Source organism: Hibiscus syriacus, unplaced genomic scaffold, assembly GCF_006381635.1.
Source record: "Hibiscus syriacus cultivar Baekdansim isolate YM2019G1 unplaced genomic scaffold, ASM638163v2 tig00111238_pilon, whole genome shotgun sequence".
NCBI lineage: Eukaryota > Viridiplantae > Streptophyta > Magnoliopsida > Malvales > Malvaceae > Hibiscus > Hibiscus syriacus.
The window spans coordinates 982,495-999,718 of NW_024063030.1; the positions used below are offsets into that span (position 1 = coordinate 982,495).

Here is a 17,224-nt window from a genome sequence, read left to right on the forward strand (position 1 = left end):
TTTGTTAATTTGATCATATTAATATAATTATTTTATCTTTGTGTCTATGTGTTAAATGTATAATACATGTTTTTAAGTATTTTTAATTTTTTAAATAATTCTTTATTTTTTAGCTTGTGATATATTTGTATTTTTAAGTGATTTACAGTTTTTTAAATTCTTTTATTTTAATATTATGTTACGTGTTTGAATATTTTAAATTTAAAATATTTTAAAAAAAATAAACTATCAAACTTTTTTTTAAATAATTTTTTTTCTTAAACTTGTTAAAATAATCAAATTCAATCTCTTTATCACGTCATCATCCACCATAGATTATCACGTCATCAACATAAATTATTTTGTTAATGTCATAAACTATCAAATTAACATCGTAACAGTTAACATTTGATTTTATTGGTTAAAAAAAATCAAATTACTTTTTGTTCAATTTTAAACCATAATTGAGTACAATATTTTTAATATCACGTTAATTTTCTTGAAAATTTAAAAACCACATTAAGCCTCGAAGTATTATAAAAAGACAAACAATATATATATTTATATATATTTTTGAATAAAGATTAACAAGGATCCCTTAAAACGAAACATTTGAAATGGAAAAAAAAACTTACGACAAAACAAAGGACTAGAACTAATCTCACAATAACCAGTTACAGAGTCAGAATTAAATATTTGTATAAGATGAAATATTAAACTATTTAAGAAAAATATAAAGATTTGTTAAGTATTTAAACTCGAAATCCAGCATGAATCAAGCGACCTTAGTGATTAATAGATTGTTGTTATCCTTGATGTTCCGAGTTCAAGCACGTATGTAGGGTATAAGTGTTCGTTGTCAAATAATTGAAAGTTTTTGTACATATATTATCTTGTATTCACCCTAAATTTTAAAAAAAAACTCAAAAAACAACTTCTTATTTGTCTAATATTTAAACTTACAATGACTTAAATTGTAATTAAATTAAAAATTTGATAACACATACTTGTCATTCTTTAGTTCAACTCCTACTTAATTAAATATTTAATAAACTTTTATATTTTTAAAATTTAAATATTTATTTTTACATGAACTAAAATTATATCAAATATATAAATTTTACAAGAACCAAATCCCTTGGATCCTAAGGTAGCTCCATCCCTATAACAACAAAAATTCAAAACAAAAACTAACAAAAACATTGCAAAGATAAAACCCAAATAAAGAAATGGAAAATCAATCAATAAAGATTCTTCAACATCTAAAGATATTGCATTTGCAGACAACAGCCGATGAATAGAGTAAAGATTTTTAGCAGATGAAGCAATTAAAACCCCTGAAAAAGTTGGAGGGATTGTTCTCATCTCACGGAAGATCAGTGAATCTTGTGTCATGATTTGTAGCTTAGAGAGCCATAATCGATGCGTCTTTTATCCAAAACCAACCCATTGCATGCGCCGCCTGATTTTCTTATCTTCCATGAAGGAGAACAAACTAGAAGAAAAGGCCTAAATGAATATAGTAGATAAGTTGTGTATTTTTATTGATCAATAATACTAACTATTATTTTTAACTTGATTAACTTTTTTAGGTTAAATAAAGATCAAATGATAATTTATAAAATTGAATTTAAAAAGTTTGAGTATTAAAATAAAAATAGATCGCAAAGTAAATGTGAAATATAATATATTTTTAGAGTGTTTTAGTTTAAATGTTTTGATCTTCAGTCTAAATATTTTATATTAGAATAAAATCGTTAATTGATTAACATTCAACACATGTTGTTAATATGAGATTTTTCACATATGTTTAATTACTAACGTGATATATTTTATATAATTATTTTAGATAACATTCCTAATTAAATATATGAAAAAATATTACATTAATAATATATATTGATCATTGGTTAACTAACGATTTTCTTACAATAAAATTTATTTTCACTAGAAACTAAATATTGAAGATTAAAGTACTAAAAAATTAGGAATTAGAATTACCATTTATATAAACATTAAGATAATTTTGTCATTGTGTCTTTCAAATAATGATCATTATAAAGGACCTTTTAGTCTTTGTCTAATTGAAAAGACGCGCCTGGTAAGAGCGTGGAATAAATGGTAGTAAGATCTATCGGCCTTAATTTCAACTCATCAGAATCACCACCATTTTTTATCATATTTGCGGAGAAGACCTCAAAGGTTCCTAATTTTTGCTATTGATTGATTTATCAGACTCCTACGACGCTGGAAAAGAAAAGAAAAGATTAGAAAACAACAATGGCTGACGAAGAGAGGGTTCTAGAGGACCAACTGGAGCTTCAGTTGAACGAGCAAAGAGACTCACTCTCTGCCCTAAACGATGCTCTCGCGTCTGACCCGTTCAATCCCCAGATCCTCGCGGTACTTCATCTCTTCCATCCCCTGTTTTCTCTTTCCCTCTCATAAAATCTTCAAAATTGTCGCGATAAGTAGTCTGAATTATTTTTGAATTTCATTTCTCTTTGATTGGGTTTAGGTTCACGGCGAGCTTGTTGAGGTAATCAAAGAGACAGAGGAGGGGCTACTTAATCTTAAGCGCGCACGTTTACTTCGAGAAGCTGATTTAGCGTTAGATGTTTCGAATCAATCAGTGATTGAGGATGTTAAGGCGGAGCCTCTTGATCCGGAGGAAAAGAGTTACCAGGTCGGGTCAAAATGTCGATTCCGTTACAGTGACGGCCGGTGGTATGAAGGTCAAGTTGTTGCATTGAACGGCTCCGGTTCTGCAAAGATATCTTTCCTCACACCCACTTCAGAAAATATGTTGGTAAGCAAATCATATTTCTGTTTTTTTTTTGGTGAAAGTTAATAGTTAAGTTGAAATATTTCTTTCTAATGTAATTAGAAACTTAGAAAGTTATGAATTATCTGAAAGAAAAAGAAGCAAGAATGGATAGAAAAGTGCTGAAGAGAAATTATAGGGGTTAGACAGTTAGACAAGTTTTTGGTTGAGTTTCTCTGCTCTATTGCTTTATATATATATATATATATTATTGCGTTAAGCGTCCTTAGAAATACAACATAGAATAAGGAATTTCTTGCAACCATGAAAGGAGAAAGGGAAAGACTTCTGTTTTATTTGGAAGCAATTGATATCCTTGTCTAGCTGATACAGAGGAAGTACATAACCGTGTTGTTCAGAGTGAGATAACCTGTGATGTTGGGAGAGTTGTTTGAGAATTGGATGTAATTTTGTCATGGAACGAGGAAATATTCTCTATTGATAATTAAGCAACATTTACTATTTCCAGTTACTAATGCTAGACCACCCTAGTGCAGATATGCAAGTTCTTTCTGCAACAAAGATGCCGATTTGGTGCTAGTTGCCGCTTATCACATGGTATGTGAGAGTCTTTTGTATTATGGACTAGTAGGTTGTGACCCAAAAGCTCCCTTTGTCTTTGTTGTTGCATGTTCTTGCACTAAGGATATGAAGAAACATTGAGCTTATGGTACGGAGAGCATCATAAATACAAAGAATTGTTGTTTTGCATGGACCCTAATAATTCTTGATAGTGAGCTAAGAAAACTGCTCTATAAGAAGTACATGTAAAATTAGACATTTGTGAGATACTTCTAGATTTGCATTATAACCTTCAATGCTGCCATGGGCTGGGTGTATCTGGCATTTATGTGGGGGGGTGAACTAGACGACTGATCTCTGTTGCCATGCTGTGTGCTCCAAAAGGCTGTGTTTAGTATAACCCCATTTCTTTCCAAAGTTGATTGTGGTATGGAGCCCTCTATATGTGCTAGCGTATTGTACAGTATTCTTTGCTCTCATTTCTTACTACATCAATTGACACACTGCTGCTAGCATCATATTTTACAACTTTCCTTTTATAGCAATTGCTTCTAATACACCGGAGTTAACATTTATACGTCCGCAGGAGTTGATGTCCCATTAACTTCACTGAAGAAGTATGCTTCAACCATGTGGGAACCATCAATGGTCGGGTCCAGTATTTGGGCAGTCTCTGATGGTAAAGTTGGCATCTGGAGGGAAGCTGAACTTGAATCATGGAACGATGAACTTAGAACGGGGAAAGTTGTGTTCCGTGATGATGGAAGCTCTGCAGAGCTCGGGATAGAAGCCCTAACATTGTCTGAATATGCACAAATGAGTGGTGATGAAGAAAGTGAACTAAGCTCTGAAGAATCTGATTCTAGCGACTCTGATGAAGAGGACAGCCCAAGAGGTATAGGTTTTCTTGAAAGCACTGCTCGACAGAGAGGTATCCAGACAGAAACTACCGTCTTTGCTAAATGGGAAAATCATACCAGGGGTGTAGCTTCTAAGATGATGGCCAATATGGGTTATCGTGAGGGGATGGGATTAGGTGCATCTGGCCAGGGAATGTTGGACCCGATCTCAGTTAAAGTCCTTCCCCCTAAGCTATCACTCGATCATGCTCTGGAGTCTCACCAAAATGATGAGGGTAAAGAGAAAAAAGATAAGAAAAGAAGCAGAGGTGGCAAGAGAAAGCGTGAGAAGAAATTTGCAGAAGCTGCTCGGGCTGCAAAAGAAGAAGAGGAATCAAGACCAGATGTTTTTAGCCTCATCAATAACCAACTTGCTATGCATAATGAAGCAGTAAATGGTGGGTCAAGACGTAAACAACAAAAGAAAGGCTCTGGAGAGGAGAAGAAAGTAGATAGGAAAGCATTGGTTGCTTATGACGATGAAGTGAAGGAACTAAAGTTACGTGTTGTAAAGCTAGAGGAAATGGCGAGCAGAAACAGAAACGAAAAAGCTGTTTACGGCGCTGCTATGAGGAAGTTAGATGAGACCCGCAAGGCTTTGGCAGATGCTGAAGCAGTTCATGCATCCGCATCAAATGCAGTCGCTAGCAAAGAAAAAGAGAAAAAGTGGCTAAAGTTTTGACACCTGCTAATTTTGCATTGTTTGGTGATAGATTTTACCCCCGTAAAATGGAAAGAAAATGAACTTAAATTAGACTTGGCTTCTTCTCTCCTTTGCTATGCGCTATTGGAATGAATGCTTTCTTTATGTAAATTGATGCATCATTTTTAAATTGGAATATTTTTTAATTATTGAGAGAATATCGTTAGTAGATTTAATAGTTATCATTAATTTAATGAAACACAACACCGAGAAAAAAAACACGAAGTTTAATTTGACTTGCTGATTCTTACTAAACGGAACTTTCTCGCCAAGGATTTTTATCTTTCACGGTTCCACTCAATCACTCGTACAGTTTTAAACCTCATCATTACCATTCACTACTCTATTTAAAATTTTGGTTCTTCACTCTCAATCTCACTATTCAGTTTCCGCTCTTTCAAAAGCTTTTTATTTTTTTCCCTTTCTGATTCTTTTCAGTGAATCTTTTTTCTTTTTCTTTTTGGTTCTGATTTGAATGGACGAAGCAGAGAATACAAACAACAATATGTCGACTGCTCCAAAAACTGCTGTTACCATCGGTTCGTCGCTGATTCCGGTGATCAACAAAATCCGTGACATACTTGCTTCCTCTGGTACCGAGTTGTCCGATATATCGTTATCTCAAGTGGCGGTGGTTGGCAGTCAGAGCAGTGGTAAATCGAGCGTGCTTGAGTCCCTTGTTGGACGCGATTTTCTGCCTCGAGGCTGCGATATTTGTACTCGAAGACCGCTTGTTTTAATGCTTGAAAACCGCCCTCCGAGTTCAGATGACGATATAGTCGAGTGGGGTGAGTTTCGCCACTTGCCCGACCGCCGCTTTTATGATTTCTCCCAAATTCGTCGAGAAATTCAGGTTCAGTTATCAGCTTTTATCTTTCGTTTTTTTTTTAATATTTGGCAACTTTTAAGTTCGCTGGATTGTGGCATTGATGTTTTAGATCATACTATTGAAATTTCATAAGTTTTGCCAGATTTTAAAATTGTTACTCAATTTATGAACATGGATTCTTTCTTCTTCTTTTTACTATGATTAAACTTGTGTAGGCTGAGACTGAAAGGGAAGCAGGTTGTAACAAAGGGGTTTCAGGAAAACAGATTCGATTGAAGATTTCCTCTCCCAATGTCCTTAACATGACCCTTATCGACTTACCTGGCATTGCCAAGGTTCCTGTGGGGGATCAACCTAGTGATATCGAAACAAGAATTAGGAGAATGATTATGGAGCATATCAACAATGAAAATTGTATCATATTGGCTGTCAGTCCCGCAAATTCTGATTTAGCTACATCTGATGCACTACAGATAGCTAAATTAGCTGATCCAAGTGGTACTCAAAAGCACCTGTGGTTTCATACTTTCATGTCCGAATGTATGAGTTCTTCTATTCCAATGGACTGAAATATATGCTTTTTCAGGTTCTCGGACGGTCGGTGTAATCACCAAGGTTTGTATTGTTCCTTTTTTTTTTGAAAGAATGCGAGAAATTTAATTAGTGATTTGATCTTTCTCATCCCCTGCTATTTTTTTATCCTTGCTGAATTACTATCTCATGATGCAATCTTTCCATGCAGCTTGATATTATGGATAGGGGCACTAATGCCTGTAACTTTTTGCTTGGAAGGGTGGTTCCACTCAAACTTGGTTATGTTGGTGTTGTGAATCGCTGCCAGGAGGTATAAGTTATTAAAGGCTGCAGTTGGCAGCTCCATTGTAGTTTATCTGCAATTCTTCCATATATTGGATAACTATGGGGATTAGCCCCTTTCTTTGCAACCATGAGCTAGTTCTGTTTCATAGCATTTTTGGTGGATTCTTTCCTTTATAGATGCTTTAGAGTTAGCTTTGTAGCAACCGGATTTGGCTTATTAGGTCTTATTGAACAATATGTTTATAAAATGAGCGGGAGTCTGGTAAGGATGTTGTGATATGGCCATGCGAGGGAGGCGAGTTCTCTCTCTCTCTCTCTCTCTCTCTCTCTATATATATATATATATATATATATATATATAGCTAAGTCATTTTTTCGTTCTCAGAATCACTGAATAGGTGAAGTGAAGGTTCTAACTGTTTTGTTGTGTGCTACAGGATATCAATAAAAACCGTAGCATTCAAGAAGCACTAGCTTATGAGGAACAGTTCTTCGGTGATCATCCTGTACTTTTCATCTCTCGAATAGAATTTTGACTTCAAGTTCTCCCACTTCCCATATAATCTGAACAGTTCTCTTTCTTGAAACATATGAACTGAAGGTATATAATGGTGTTTCTAATCATTGTGGCATTCCTCAATTGGCAAAGAAGCTGAATCAGGTTGGTTTATGACGACCTTTTGTTGAACTCCTAAGTCGTTTAACAATTATATATATCTCCCTTATTCCTTGCTACACGTTTTATACTTGTCTTCTGTGATTGATTTGTCTTTTTCCAGATCCTAGAGCAGCATATCAGAAAGGATCTCCCACGTTTGAAGGCTGTGCTAAACTCTCGTATGCATGCTGCTATGAAAGAGCTGCAGACTTATGGAGATGTTGTGGAATCAAAGGTAAGTTGTCACAATTTGGGTAATGTTAGCAATGCTGGCCAACATTTTGAGTTAGGAAGTTAAACATCATTGAGTTTCCTGCTTTCCTTGAATGAAAGTGAACAAGTGTTCTATTAAGTTGAGGTTGAGGTCTAAGTAATAGTTCTTACTATTTTGTGATGCCTGCTTTTTTAAATTAATTACCCTTACACCATCATATTCATAATTTTCCCAATGAAGCCTAGCATATTTCGTAGACAAAACTGATTTTCCTCTCTTGGGATTTTTAGTTTTGTTACATTAGTTATCCCTGATTATTACTTATGTCCATATCCAGGCAGAACAAGGAGCAACCTTATTGCACATTCTTAGAAGATACTGTGATGGTGAGGTTTTTATTTTCCTTGTTATATGTTCCATTTTTGGCATATCAAGAAATTATATGTGTTGATTCAAGTTTTAGCCTAACATATAGGATTTTGCGATTATTGCGTGCTTTTTATCCTCCCGCTCTGTCTTTCTTTTTCTTTTTTTTTTGGGGGGGGTGTGTGGCTGTTATCCCAGTTCCTCTTTTTCATTTACAATTATTATCTTGCAAATCAGTGCATACAAGAATCAAAATTGTATAGATTTCAGGTGGGATGGGGAATGTTGCTCACTAAATTTTATGCTGTTGCTGAGTTTTCCATTTCGTTTTTTCTCATTTTTGGAAAAGATTTTTCTGCTATGGTTGATGGGAAAAGTCGGGAGATGTCAACTAAAGAATTGTTTGGAGGAGCCAGGATCCACTACCTTTTTCAGTCAATGTTTGTGAAGCTCTTAGAGGTATGATTCTCTCTTTCTGAAGCTCTTATGTAATGATGCTCTATCATTTTTGTGTCATCTGGAATCTTCCACGCTTAAAAACTAGAAGCTTAATTGTTTTTTTAATATAGGAAATGGACCCTTGTGAAAAGCTGACTGACGAGGATATTGCATATGCCCTTAGAAATTCCTCTGGTCTAAGAAATGTTCTATTTGTCCCAGAGGCAAGTACAACAGTGATTTGGTAAAAGACAAATTGCTTTCTTTTTGACTTTTGCATTGTTGAAATCAGTGGCTTATATATCATGTATTTCATTGAGTTTCAGGTTCCATTTGAAGTTTTGGTTAGAAGACAAATTGCTCAGTTGTCAGACCCTTGTCATCATTGTCTATGGATTGTCTATGATGAACTGATAAAGGTGAGAACAGTGCTTATTGTTTTTCTGGGATCATTTTACCTATTGAAATTATGAGTTCAATATGTGGATGTGATGAAGAGAGTAAATTTTGTCCAACAGATTAGCCAGGCTTGTGAATCAACTGGATTGCAGAGGTTCCCATCATTAAGAAGGCACATAACTGAAGTTGTACGGAAGTTTTTAGATGCTGCTGCTAAGCCTGCTGAGACAATGATAAGAAACCTCATTGAGATGGAGGTTATTGATTTCTTGCTATCCTTTCTTTATATGATATCTACAATAATATAGGAATTATGTGTATAAGTGTACAGAGCAATATCTATTGGGTACCACAAAAATATATGACAAGGAGTTTCTAAAACCTAGGGTAGACATGTGTATATGCATGTAGTTGCGTTTATCGAACATGTGGATCCCTCATGGAAATATACATTGGGTTAAGAGGATAGTAAGAAAAATAACAAAATTTTGAAAATGCTTGATGAAAATGTTGAATTTTTTATAGGTCAGCCTACTTGAATTAAGAGAACTACAGACAGTGTTGTGACCTGTTTAGTGGTTCTGCAATTTTATTTTATTCATTGTTGCATGTGAATCTTCATGGGCAATGCTCTTTTACTATTTTACACTTTATATGTTCACTGATATTTTAATGTTATCAGTTTCCATTTATTCATCCACTTATATTTAGATGTGATTTAGTTAGCACCCTCTGTATATAACAAATTTGACTAGTATAGGTTTCTGGATTAATTTTGACACGCCCTTTTATGATCCACCAAGATATAAGTTACCATGTCTTCTATAACAATTGTATATTTGAATTATTCTATCATGCATGATTATGATTTTTATTTTGGTGTTCTTTAAACATCAGATGGATTATATAAATTCTTCGCATCCAAGTTTTATTGGTGGCAGTAAAGCTGTTGAGCTAGCTGTGCAGCAAATGAGATCATCAAAGGTATAGATGTCATTCCAATTGGTTGTAGGGATGTAAGTTTAAGTTAGCTCTTTAGCATTTTGTTATTGAGGATACAAGTTTAAATTTGAAAGATGTCATTTCAACTGATTCAGTGTGGCTGGAGGGATGTGAAATTGTATTAAAAGCATGTATTATGACATATATTTTATTGTTACAGAAATGAATAGCAAATGATTTATTTGAAATCTATGCCTAAGGTTGATTCGCATGTGACAAAATCTATTTGAATTTAATTAATTACAACTCTATATTGATAACTAATGATTCTATCATGACTTCTCAAATTCTAATTATTAGTTGATTAGTTGTTCTGCAACAAAAATGGCTACATTTGTTTTTTACTTCATACATGATATCGATATATTTACTTAATCTTTGTATCATTCAGGAGAGACTGGATATTGAAAAGGGACCTACATCTGAGAAGGGCCAGATATCCCGAACTGCTGCTGCTCAATCAGTTGTGAATGGTGTTTCTAACCAGGTGTCTCTTTTTCCATAAAGCCCTCCAAGCTTCTCCAAGCTTTAGGCTTTTACCTTGTGATATATTAGGTTTCTTATCTGTCTGTGCTAAGATATCTTGGTACCCATTTTCATAGATGGTAAAATGAAATTCTTTTTTAGCACCCTAACAAAACTAGAAATCATTTTTAACATTTCCTTTTTAAGCACTTAACCTATGATGGTATTGTGGCAGGGGAATCGTCCTCAGTCAAATAATGAGCGACTTGTATTAGCTGGTAATTTACTCTTAACTGCTAGTCAAAGTTTGTTTGTCTCATTTATTTATTTTTCTCTCACTTGATACTTGTATGACTGGTTAACTGATTTTTTATAATAAGGGAACTGCAATGGCTGAAAGAATTTATGTTACATTTTGGAAAAAAATGAAATTCCCTCTTTGTGTGTTAGTGATTGATGTGGGTCAGAACGTTTGGTGTATCAAGAGTGCACTAAAATTTCAAGATTTGTATAATATGTATGATAACATTCCACGTGGCAGAAGATATATAGTATGAGATTGGTGTATATTGTGCTACATTCTGTTGAAGCATCTTATTCATATAGTTAACATCCAATATGGAGACTGTTGCACTTCTCTATCTTACGTACTAAAAACAAAAACTCATTTATATGGCATTTGCATCTCCAAGATGGTGGACTGGTGGGTCCAAGTTTATCAATGCAGAAAATTAAAACAGTTTTGTAGTTGCAGAAAAGGTTTTCTATTATTTCTGAATCTTCTAGACAAGTTTACAACATGGACACAGATGATACCCATAGGCCTTTGCGTAAACTTTTTTATAAGTCCGTTTATTTATAACCATCAACTTAGGTAACTGTTATTTAGGTGGCAGTTCATCCACGAGCAAGTGGGGCATTTCTTCAATATTTGGGAACAAGGCATCATCTAGAGGACCAGCAGCTACTGAATCTCTGGAAGAAACTCTTCATCAAACAGAACATATGACATCAACGATCCAACTGAGAGAGGTAAATGCTCTCAGCCATGTGCTTCTGTGTGAGAGACCGTAGACTGCTTTGTTTCTCTTTGATAGAAAAACTATCTTACCTGTCCTAAATTCACTTCCTTCGTGTTTGCTGCCGGTTATCTCAGCCTCCCTCAATCTTAAGACCACTTGAAATGTCGGACAATGAAGCTACAGAAATTATTGTCACCAAATTACTTGTGAAATCCTACTTTGATATAGTCCGGAAGAGCATTGAAGACTTGGTGCCAAAGGCTATAATGCATTTTCTGGTAATACTATTTCCTTTGTCTGATGTTGGTCTAATTTGAACTTCTATTTTCAAATTTGAACTTCTATTCTGATGAATCTAAAATGCGCCCCTCTTACCCCTTTTTTCAATATTCAGGTCAATCATACAAAAAGAAACCTTCATAACACTTTTATACAAATACTGTACCGGTATGTCTCCTGATTTTAAAATACATCATGTTTTAGATTTCAATTTGCGGAATATGTAAATGGAAAAAAAGGTTTATTGGGCAGCACCCAGTAGTTGTGGGGTGACTGACATTATGTTCCAATATGAGCTCTTGAAATAATGTTAGTCGTGGAAATATTGTTAGTACATTGTGTATTAGGCAAATGGGGAAAAATGTTTATTCGGCACCCGGTAGCTATGGCTGGCATTATTTTCCAATATGAGCTCTTGAAATAATGTTAGTCATGGAGATATTCGTGTTCTAGTTCCCCCAAAAATTATGTTCCAATTTCCAAATCGTAAAAGGAATAAAATGTTTTCAAACAGAAAAGGATAGCGATGGAATAATTCTATTATCTGACTTTTAATCTTTAAGAATGTGCAAGCATAACATGTTTTTTCAGTAATAATTAATGCACAATTCTTGCACTTATATGAATGTGGTTTTCTCTTTTTTATTGTTATCATTGTGGGGATTTCTGTACGCGTGTTGTTCAAGTAACTGAAGTCTGAACTTTTGGAATACGCAGAGAGAGCCTTTTTGAAGAGCTGTTGCTGGAGCAGGACGAGGTTGTTGCAAGAAGACTGCACGCAAAAGAACTTTTGCGTGTTCTGAGGCAAGCTGTTAAGGTTTGTAGTTACTTTAATTTGTTCATCATATTCTCTTTTTATTATTTTAAAGAAGTTTCTTTAACATTTAAATTTATTTCCTTAATATATACTATTGTGTTTAGTTTTTGAATTGAAGTAGAATAACTTGACTTTCTTCTACCATTGGGATTCCATGTTATTATGTTTCTCTTTTTCGACTGAAAATATTTTTCTGCCTGTTTTAGACGCTAAATGGAGTTGAATCTGATGTGGAGTTCCAACATCGGACTACAAACTTCGGTGCTGATACTAGTCCTGGATTACCAAAATTTCCAGATCTCACCAACGGTAAGAGAAGTTCATCTCATATGCCGTCATCCGGTAAGTCCAGATCTCGGAAACTACTCTACTCGGAAGGCCCGCCGTTGTCTTTCAGCTCCAATGCTGGACTACATTAGACTGCCAGAATGCATGTCTCGAATCCCACTGATTGAAGTTTGTGCTTCCAAGTGAATGCTTATTCCTCGAGTACAGTTTACAGAGCTTCATACATTCAACTGACGTTTGGCTAGGTAGATTTGTTATTTCAATATTCTTTTCTACATGAGAATTTTTCTATTTGACCAAACACAAGTTTGATTTTGTGTTCATATATGAGAAGAGAATAATTCAATTTTTCCTGAAACAAGTTCGGTTTCGTGTTATTTGGACATTTCATTTTTCTTTAGGTATATCTATGTTCAACATTTGTAGTTGGCATATATTAGGATATGAATACGGATATGGAATATGGAATATGATTATTTAATCTATGAAATGAAAAAAACCAATAGACTTAAGAGTAAAATGAGTAACAAGAGAGTACTTGTTGGTTTCGAAATCACAATCTCCTATGTACTCTTATGAAGTTTGTTGTGTTCATTGCAACGGCAGTGGATCATGCATAGACTCCGCCCAAGCACAAGGTTGCAGGCACAAGGAGAAATGCCTTCCATCAAATCCCCTATCCGAAAGCTCTGTTACCTCGAAGAGCAGAGACTGAGCATCTTCCCTTTTTTCTCTTCTATCGGTTCTATCATAAGAGATAGGGATATGTGCAGGATCCATGAGGTTCTCAAGGAGAATGGAGTGATATATGGAAGCTCATGGATAGCTGAAGTGGATATATGGAGTGTTTGGTGGAGTGGTGTGACATTCATACCCATACAACTTCTTGGGACTCTTTCACCTCATGTTTTAAGACAAGCTGACAGAGGAATCTTGGCATCAGCTGGAAGCTGTTGTGATAAAATGTGTCATTGAATCGTGTTTTAATTTTTTTTAAATTTCAATATTTTAAAATATTGATTGAACCTCTCATCTAAATAAAAACGCGCAGTGCTAATAGATAATTTGACAATTGGTATTATTTTAATAAAAACTTAGTTAATCACTGCATAAAAATTCGATACGAAAAAGGATTTACACAAATTTCAAAACTCAATCCAGATTTACTATTATCATCGAAACTAACCCAAGTTGCATAATAATGTTTTCTAATTGGCTACTTGAGCATCTTCTATGGGGCTCATCACAGAGAAAAAAAAACAAGTCAATGACATAACTTATGAATGAGATAATTTATGACCTTACCTAATATTAGTAGAATAATCAAACTCCATGTTGCCAAAAAAACAAAATTAAAAATAAACTTACCAGCTAGCAATTGAACTATTTTTCCCCTTCTTCTGGTGTGTTTTGTTTCTCTTCATCTTTAATGAACAGATCAGGGCTTGGTCAAATCTGGTATCCAAAGACCCTGTTTTCCATCTGGGAAAAGATCCCATCCATCATCTGCTTGTGACCTACATTTGTTGATATATTCCCTCCTGAAGATACTAATGGAAAGTGTGTAAGAAAAGTTCATAGAATCCATTTGAGGGAACATCTGTTATTGGTCAACTCGTTTTCCAATCTTTTTTTCCCTCATCTGGAAATTTATAAGGTTCATCATTGTTCTAGGAATCGCAGCTAGTGTTGCTGTTGATCGAATATACATGACCAAAGTCATTGTTGACTTTCACTAAGCTATATATATGGTGGAAGAAGAGAATATAGAAGAAGCCTGTAGGAAGGCTGTGGAGGAAGATGATGAACCCCAAGGACTATGTTACTTGTTTTGGGGTCCAATACACTGGTTTAAGATGCTTGCAGTTGAAATGCACTGGAGCTTCGTGTTTGGAGTTGTGTCCATTTATGGGATAAATCAGGGGTTCGGAGGTGCTCTTTCTCGCATCGGAACCGAGTATTACATGAAGGATGTTCAGAAGGTGCAGCCTTCCGAGGCTCAGGTTTATTCAGGGATTACTTCCATCCCTTGGATCATCAAGCCTGTTTGGGGTCTTCTCACAGATGTTATTCCAATAATGGGGTATCGAAGAAGACCTTATTTTGTATTATCCGGTAAACCGACGTGTTTCTGTTTCGTGCTCTTCTTCCTATCAGATACTGTCATTACATTTGTATCTGTGCGTACATATCATGTATTATACCGCTTGCATATTTTGAATGTTCATTCAGCATCTGTTGTCCTGAGATCTTATTGTCCTGAGATGGAAAATGCTTTATATTTGCTACAAATAACATAATTGGCTAGACATTAATTAGGAAATAACACTATTGGTTATTATGATTATTATTTGATGAGTAGTCTTCTGATTCTCCATCTGTTGACCTGAAAATGTTTATCACAGGTATGCTTGGTGTTGTTTCAATGCTTTTCATATCACTGAAAAGCAAGATGCAACTGGTATTTGCCATCCTGACATTAACAGCAGGAAATGTGGCGGTAGCTGTAGCTGATGTAACCGTTGATGCATGCGTGGCGCAGAATAGCATTACTCTTCCTTCTCGTGCAGCTGACATGCAAAGCTTGTGCGCTTTGAGCTACTCTTTTGGAGGATTGCTGGGGTTCTCTATTAGTGGTGTTTTTATACACCTGATCGGTCCAGAGGTCGGCTGCTATTTGATTTTTGTAGTCAAATTCTGCAACATTTCTTCTTCATAGAGGCTAAGGATTTATCTTCATCCATGACAGGGGGTGTTTGGATTGCTAATTCTCCCCGCTGCACTAGTATCTTTAGTCGGGATGCTGCTTTCGGAGCCCCAAGTGCCCAACTTTGCTTACAATGAGGTGTTCTTTGACTCTTGTATATCGAACCCTCAGTTGCTCTAATTTCCATACTTCAATATTCTCTTCCTGACTCAGGTAAACCGGAAATTCCTTGATGCTGCAAAAGCTATGTGGACAACCTTAAAAGGCCCCGACGTTTGGAGGCCATGTTTATACATGTATTTATCCTTGGCAGCGAGCTTGAACATAAATGAAGGATTGTTTTATTGGTACGCAGATGCTAAGGAGGGCCCATCTTTCTCTAAGGTTTATCCTTTTGATCACTTTTATCTTGAGAAGAAGCGATAGTTCGATCGAAATTTGGACCGTTAAATGCATATGCTTGGATTGTTAGAGACTTCTTCAGTAATTAGTATGGTTTTTGCAGGAGACTGTTGGCTACATTTTCTCAATGGGTGCCATAGGTGCCCTCTTGGGGGCAATACTTTACCAAAATGTGTTGAAGAATCAGCCCTTGAGAGACATGCTGTTCTGGACACAATTGCTATTTGGTGTAGCAGGAATGCTGGACTTGATGTTGGTGCAACGAATGAATCTGAAATTCGGCATACCAGATTATCTCTTCGTCGTGATCGGTGAAGCTGTTTCCCAAATGATCACACGCCTCAAATGGATGCCACTTCTAGTACTCAGTTCCAAGCTTTGCCCTTCAGGTATCGAGGGCACTTTCTTTGCTTTGCTAATGTCGATTGATAACTTCGGAGGTCTTTCCGCTTCCTGGGGAGGTGGATTGTTGCTTCATGTGTTGAATGTTACAAGGATAAAATTTGATGATCTCTGGCTGGTCATATTGATCCGAAACATACTGAGAGTTTGTCCAATTTGTCTGCTATTTTTGGTACCCAAAAGTGACCCCAACTCTTTCATTTTGAGTACCAACGAGGAGGCTGAAACTCCGGAACCGGACAACATCGAAATGGCATCTCTGATTCACAGCGTTGATAATGGAAGATAGTTTGTTCAAGAAGTAACAATTACAAATTAACTTGGAATAACCAGGTTGATTGAGCTCAACTAAGGTTCCGAAGTTGTATCTTTTCCAGGGACAGCTGCCTCATCATTATTACTTCATATACCAAAGCACTTTTTCAACCATTTTCCAGGGACAGCTGCCTCATCATTATTACTTCATATACCGATGAACCTTTACATTCAAATACTTAATTCACTGGACAGAAATGAAATGACTTGTACCAGCCTCCTCTTTACCTATTTATTTGCTTGACTTGAACCAACATCATTCAATATTGCTTTCTTAACGATTCAAGTTCCTACTGCTCCAAGGTCATCTCTTCATTCAACTTTCCTTATCTTGACTGCGCCATTTCCATTTCCATTCTACCCTTCGGTTAGCATGAATGCTAAACTGAAATGTGCTTCTAGTTAGTCAGTTATGTTGAAACATATTGACATTGGTATATGTAAGTTATGCATATAATAACTTATAGTATGTTTTTTCTATGTCAGGTGAAAAAAATGAATTTTTATGCTGTAGAAGTTGCTGAATATGCTGCAAATTTGTCACCAGAGAAATTTAGTTTTCATCCAGCCGCAGAGCGTGCATCGAGCGGAACGGGTTTTGAAAACTTAATGAAACTCACGAAACCTGCAAACCATAACAATTCACTTATAGCAGCAGTGTTGAATATGTACAATGCAAACGAAAGGTGCTTTGAATTTGGGTACTTCTTCTGACAGTAAACAAATATCTTCCATTATCGTCAATTAAGATAAACAAAATCGTCCTAATGATTTTCCTTGGGTGGTTGGTTGGCATGAAAGGTTGCTTAAATCATCTATGGATACAAAAAACTCCACACTCTATTTTTAAATTTTATAATTATTTCATAAATTCA

The 17,224-nt window shown here is 35.5% G+C and overlaps 3 protein-coding genes across 4 annotated transcripts; all 3 read left to right on the forward strand.

Annotated features, from left to right (window-relative positions):
* Positions 1-2,137: 2,137 nt before the first annotated feature.
* Positions 2,138-5,053, forward strand: LOC120157164 (zinc finger CCCH domain-containing protein 22-like). Its single transcript, XM_039168402.1, has 4 exons — positions 2,138-2,382; positions 2,498-2,788; positions 3,301-3,361; positions 3,912-5,053. The coding sequence occupies exons 1-4, from the start codon at positions 2,260-2,262 to the stop codon at positions 4,904-4,906; spliced, it is 1,470 nt and encodes a 489-aa protein (XP_039024333.1). The 5' UTR covers positions 2,138-2,259; the 3' UTR covers positions 4,907-5,053.
* Positions 5,054-5,376: 323 nt separating this feature from the next.
* Positions 5,377-12,944, forward strand: LOC120156816 (dynamin-related protein 3A-like). 2 transcript variants are annotated; one of them, XM_039168076.1, is made up of 20 exons: positions 5,377-5,780; positions 5,972-6,254; positions 6,343-6,371; positions 6,499-6,600; positions 7,013-7,081; positions 7,177-7,236; positions 7,355-7,468; positions 7,785-7,833; positions 8,163-8,272; positions 8,383-8,475; positions 8,578-8,670; positions 8,770-8,907; positions 9,548-9,634; positions 10,044-10,139; positions 10,353-10,395; positions 10,992-11,149; positions 11,274-11,417; positions 11,534-11,586; positions 12,136-12,235; positions 12,442-12,944. In XM_039168076.1, the coding sequence occupies exons 1-20, from the start codon at positions 5,403-5,405 to the stop codon at positions 12,652-12,654; spliced, it is 2,412 nt and encodes an 803-aa protein (XP_039024007.1). In that variant the 5' UTR covers positions 5,377-5,402; the 3' UTR covers positions 12,655-12,944. The 2 variants fall into 2 exon arrangements, with proteins under 2 accessions (XP_039024007.1, XP_039024008.1); XM_039168077.1 differs by having other exon boundaries at positions 5,403-5,780; positions 11,007-11,149; positions 12,442-12,942.
* Positions 12,945-13,985: 1,041 nt separating this feature from the next.
* On the forward strand, positions 13,986-16,637 carry LOC120157056 (probable folate-biopterin transporter 2). The gene is made up of 5 exons (XM_039168313.1): positions 13,986-14,638; positions 14,929-15,188; positions 15,273-15,368; positions 15,444-15,614; positions 15,736-16,637. The coding sequence occupies exons 1-5, from the start codon at positions 14,272-14,274 to the stop codon at positions 16,321-16,323; spliced, it is 1,482 nt and encodes a 493-aa protein (XP_039024244.1). The 5' UTR covers positions 13,986-14,271; the 3' UTR covers positions 16,324-16,637.
* The last annotated feature ends 587 nt before the right edge of the window (positions 16,638-17,224 follow it).

Excerpts from the sequence above, each read along its gene's own strand:
- LOC120157164 (XM_039168402.1), top strand. The coding sequence starts at position 2,260 with ATGGCTGACGAAGAGAGGGTTCTAGAGGACCAACTGGAGCTTCAGTTG. Across the intron at positions 2,789-3,300 it reads CCACTTCAGAAAATATGTTG|ATATGCAAGTTCTTTCTGCA; the intron begins GTAAGCAAATCA and ends ACCCTAGTGCAG. Across the intron at positions 3,362-3,911 it reads TAGTTGCCGCTTATCACATG|GAGTTGATGTCCCATTAACT; the intron begins GTATGTGAGAGT and ends ATACGTCCGCAG.
- LOC120156816 (XM_039168076.1), top strand. The coding sequence starts at position 5,403 with ATGGACGAAGCAGAGAATACAAACAACAATATGTCGACTGCTCCAAAA. Across the intron at positions 8,671-8,769 it reads TCTATGATGAACTGATAAAG|ATTAGCCAGGCTTGTGAATC; the intron begins GTGAGAACAGTG and ends TTTGTCCAACAG. Across the intron at positions 12,236-12,441 it reads TTCTGAGGCAAGCTGTTAAG|ACGCTAAATGGAGTTGAATC; the intron begins GTTTGTAGTTAC and ends TGCCTGTTTTAG.
- LOC120157056 (XM_039168313.1), top strand. The coding sequence starts at position 14,272 with ATGGTGGAAGAAGAGAATATAGAAGAAGCCTGTAGGAAGGCTGTGGAG. Across the intron at positions 14,639-14,928 it reads ACCTTATTTTGTATTATCCG|GTATGCTTGGTGTTGTTTCA; the intron begins GTAAACCGACGT and ends TGTTTATCACAG. Across the intron at positions 15,189-15,272 it reads TACACCTGATCGGTCCAGAG|GGGGTGTTTGGATTGCTAAT; the intron begins GTCGGCTGCTAT and ends CATCCATGACAG.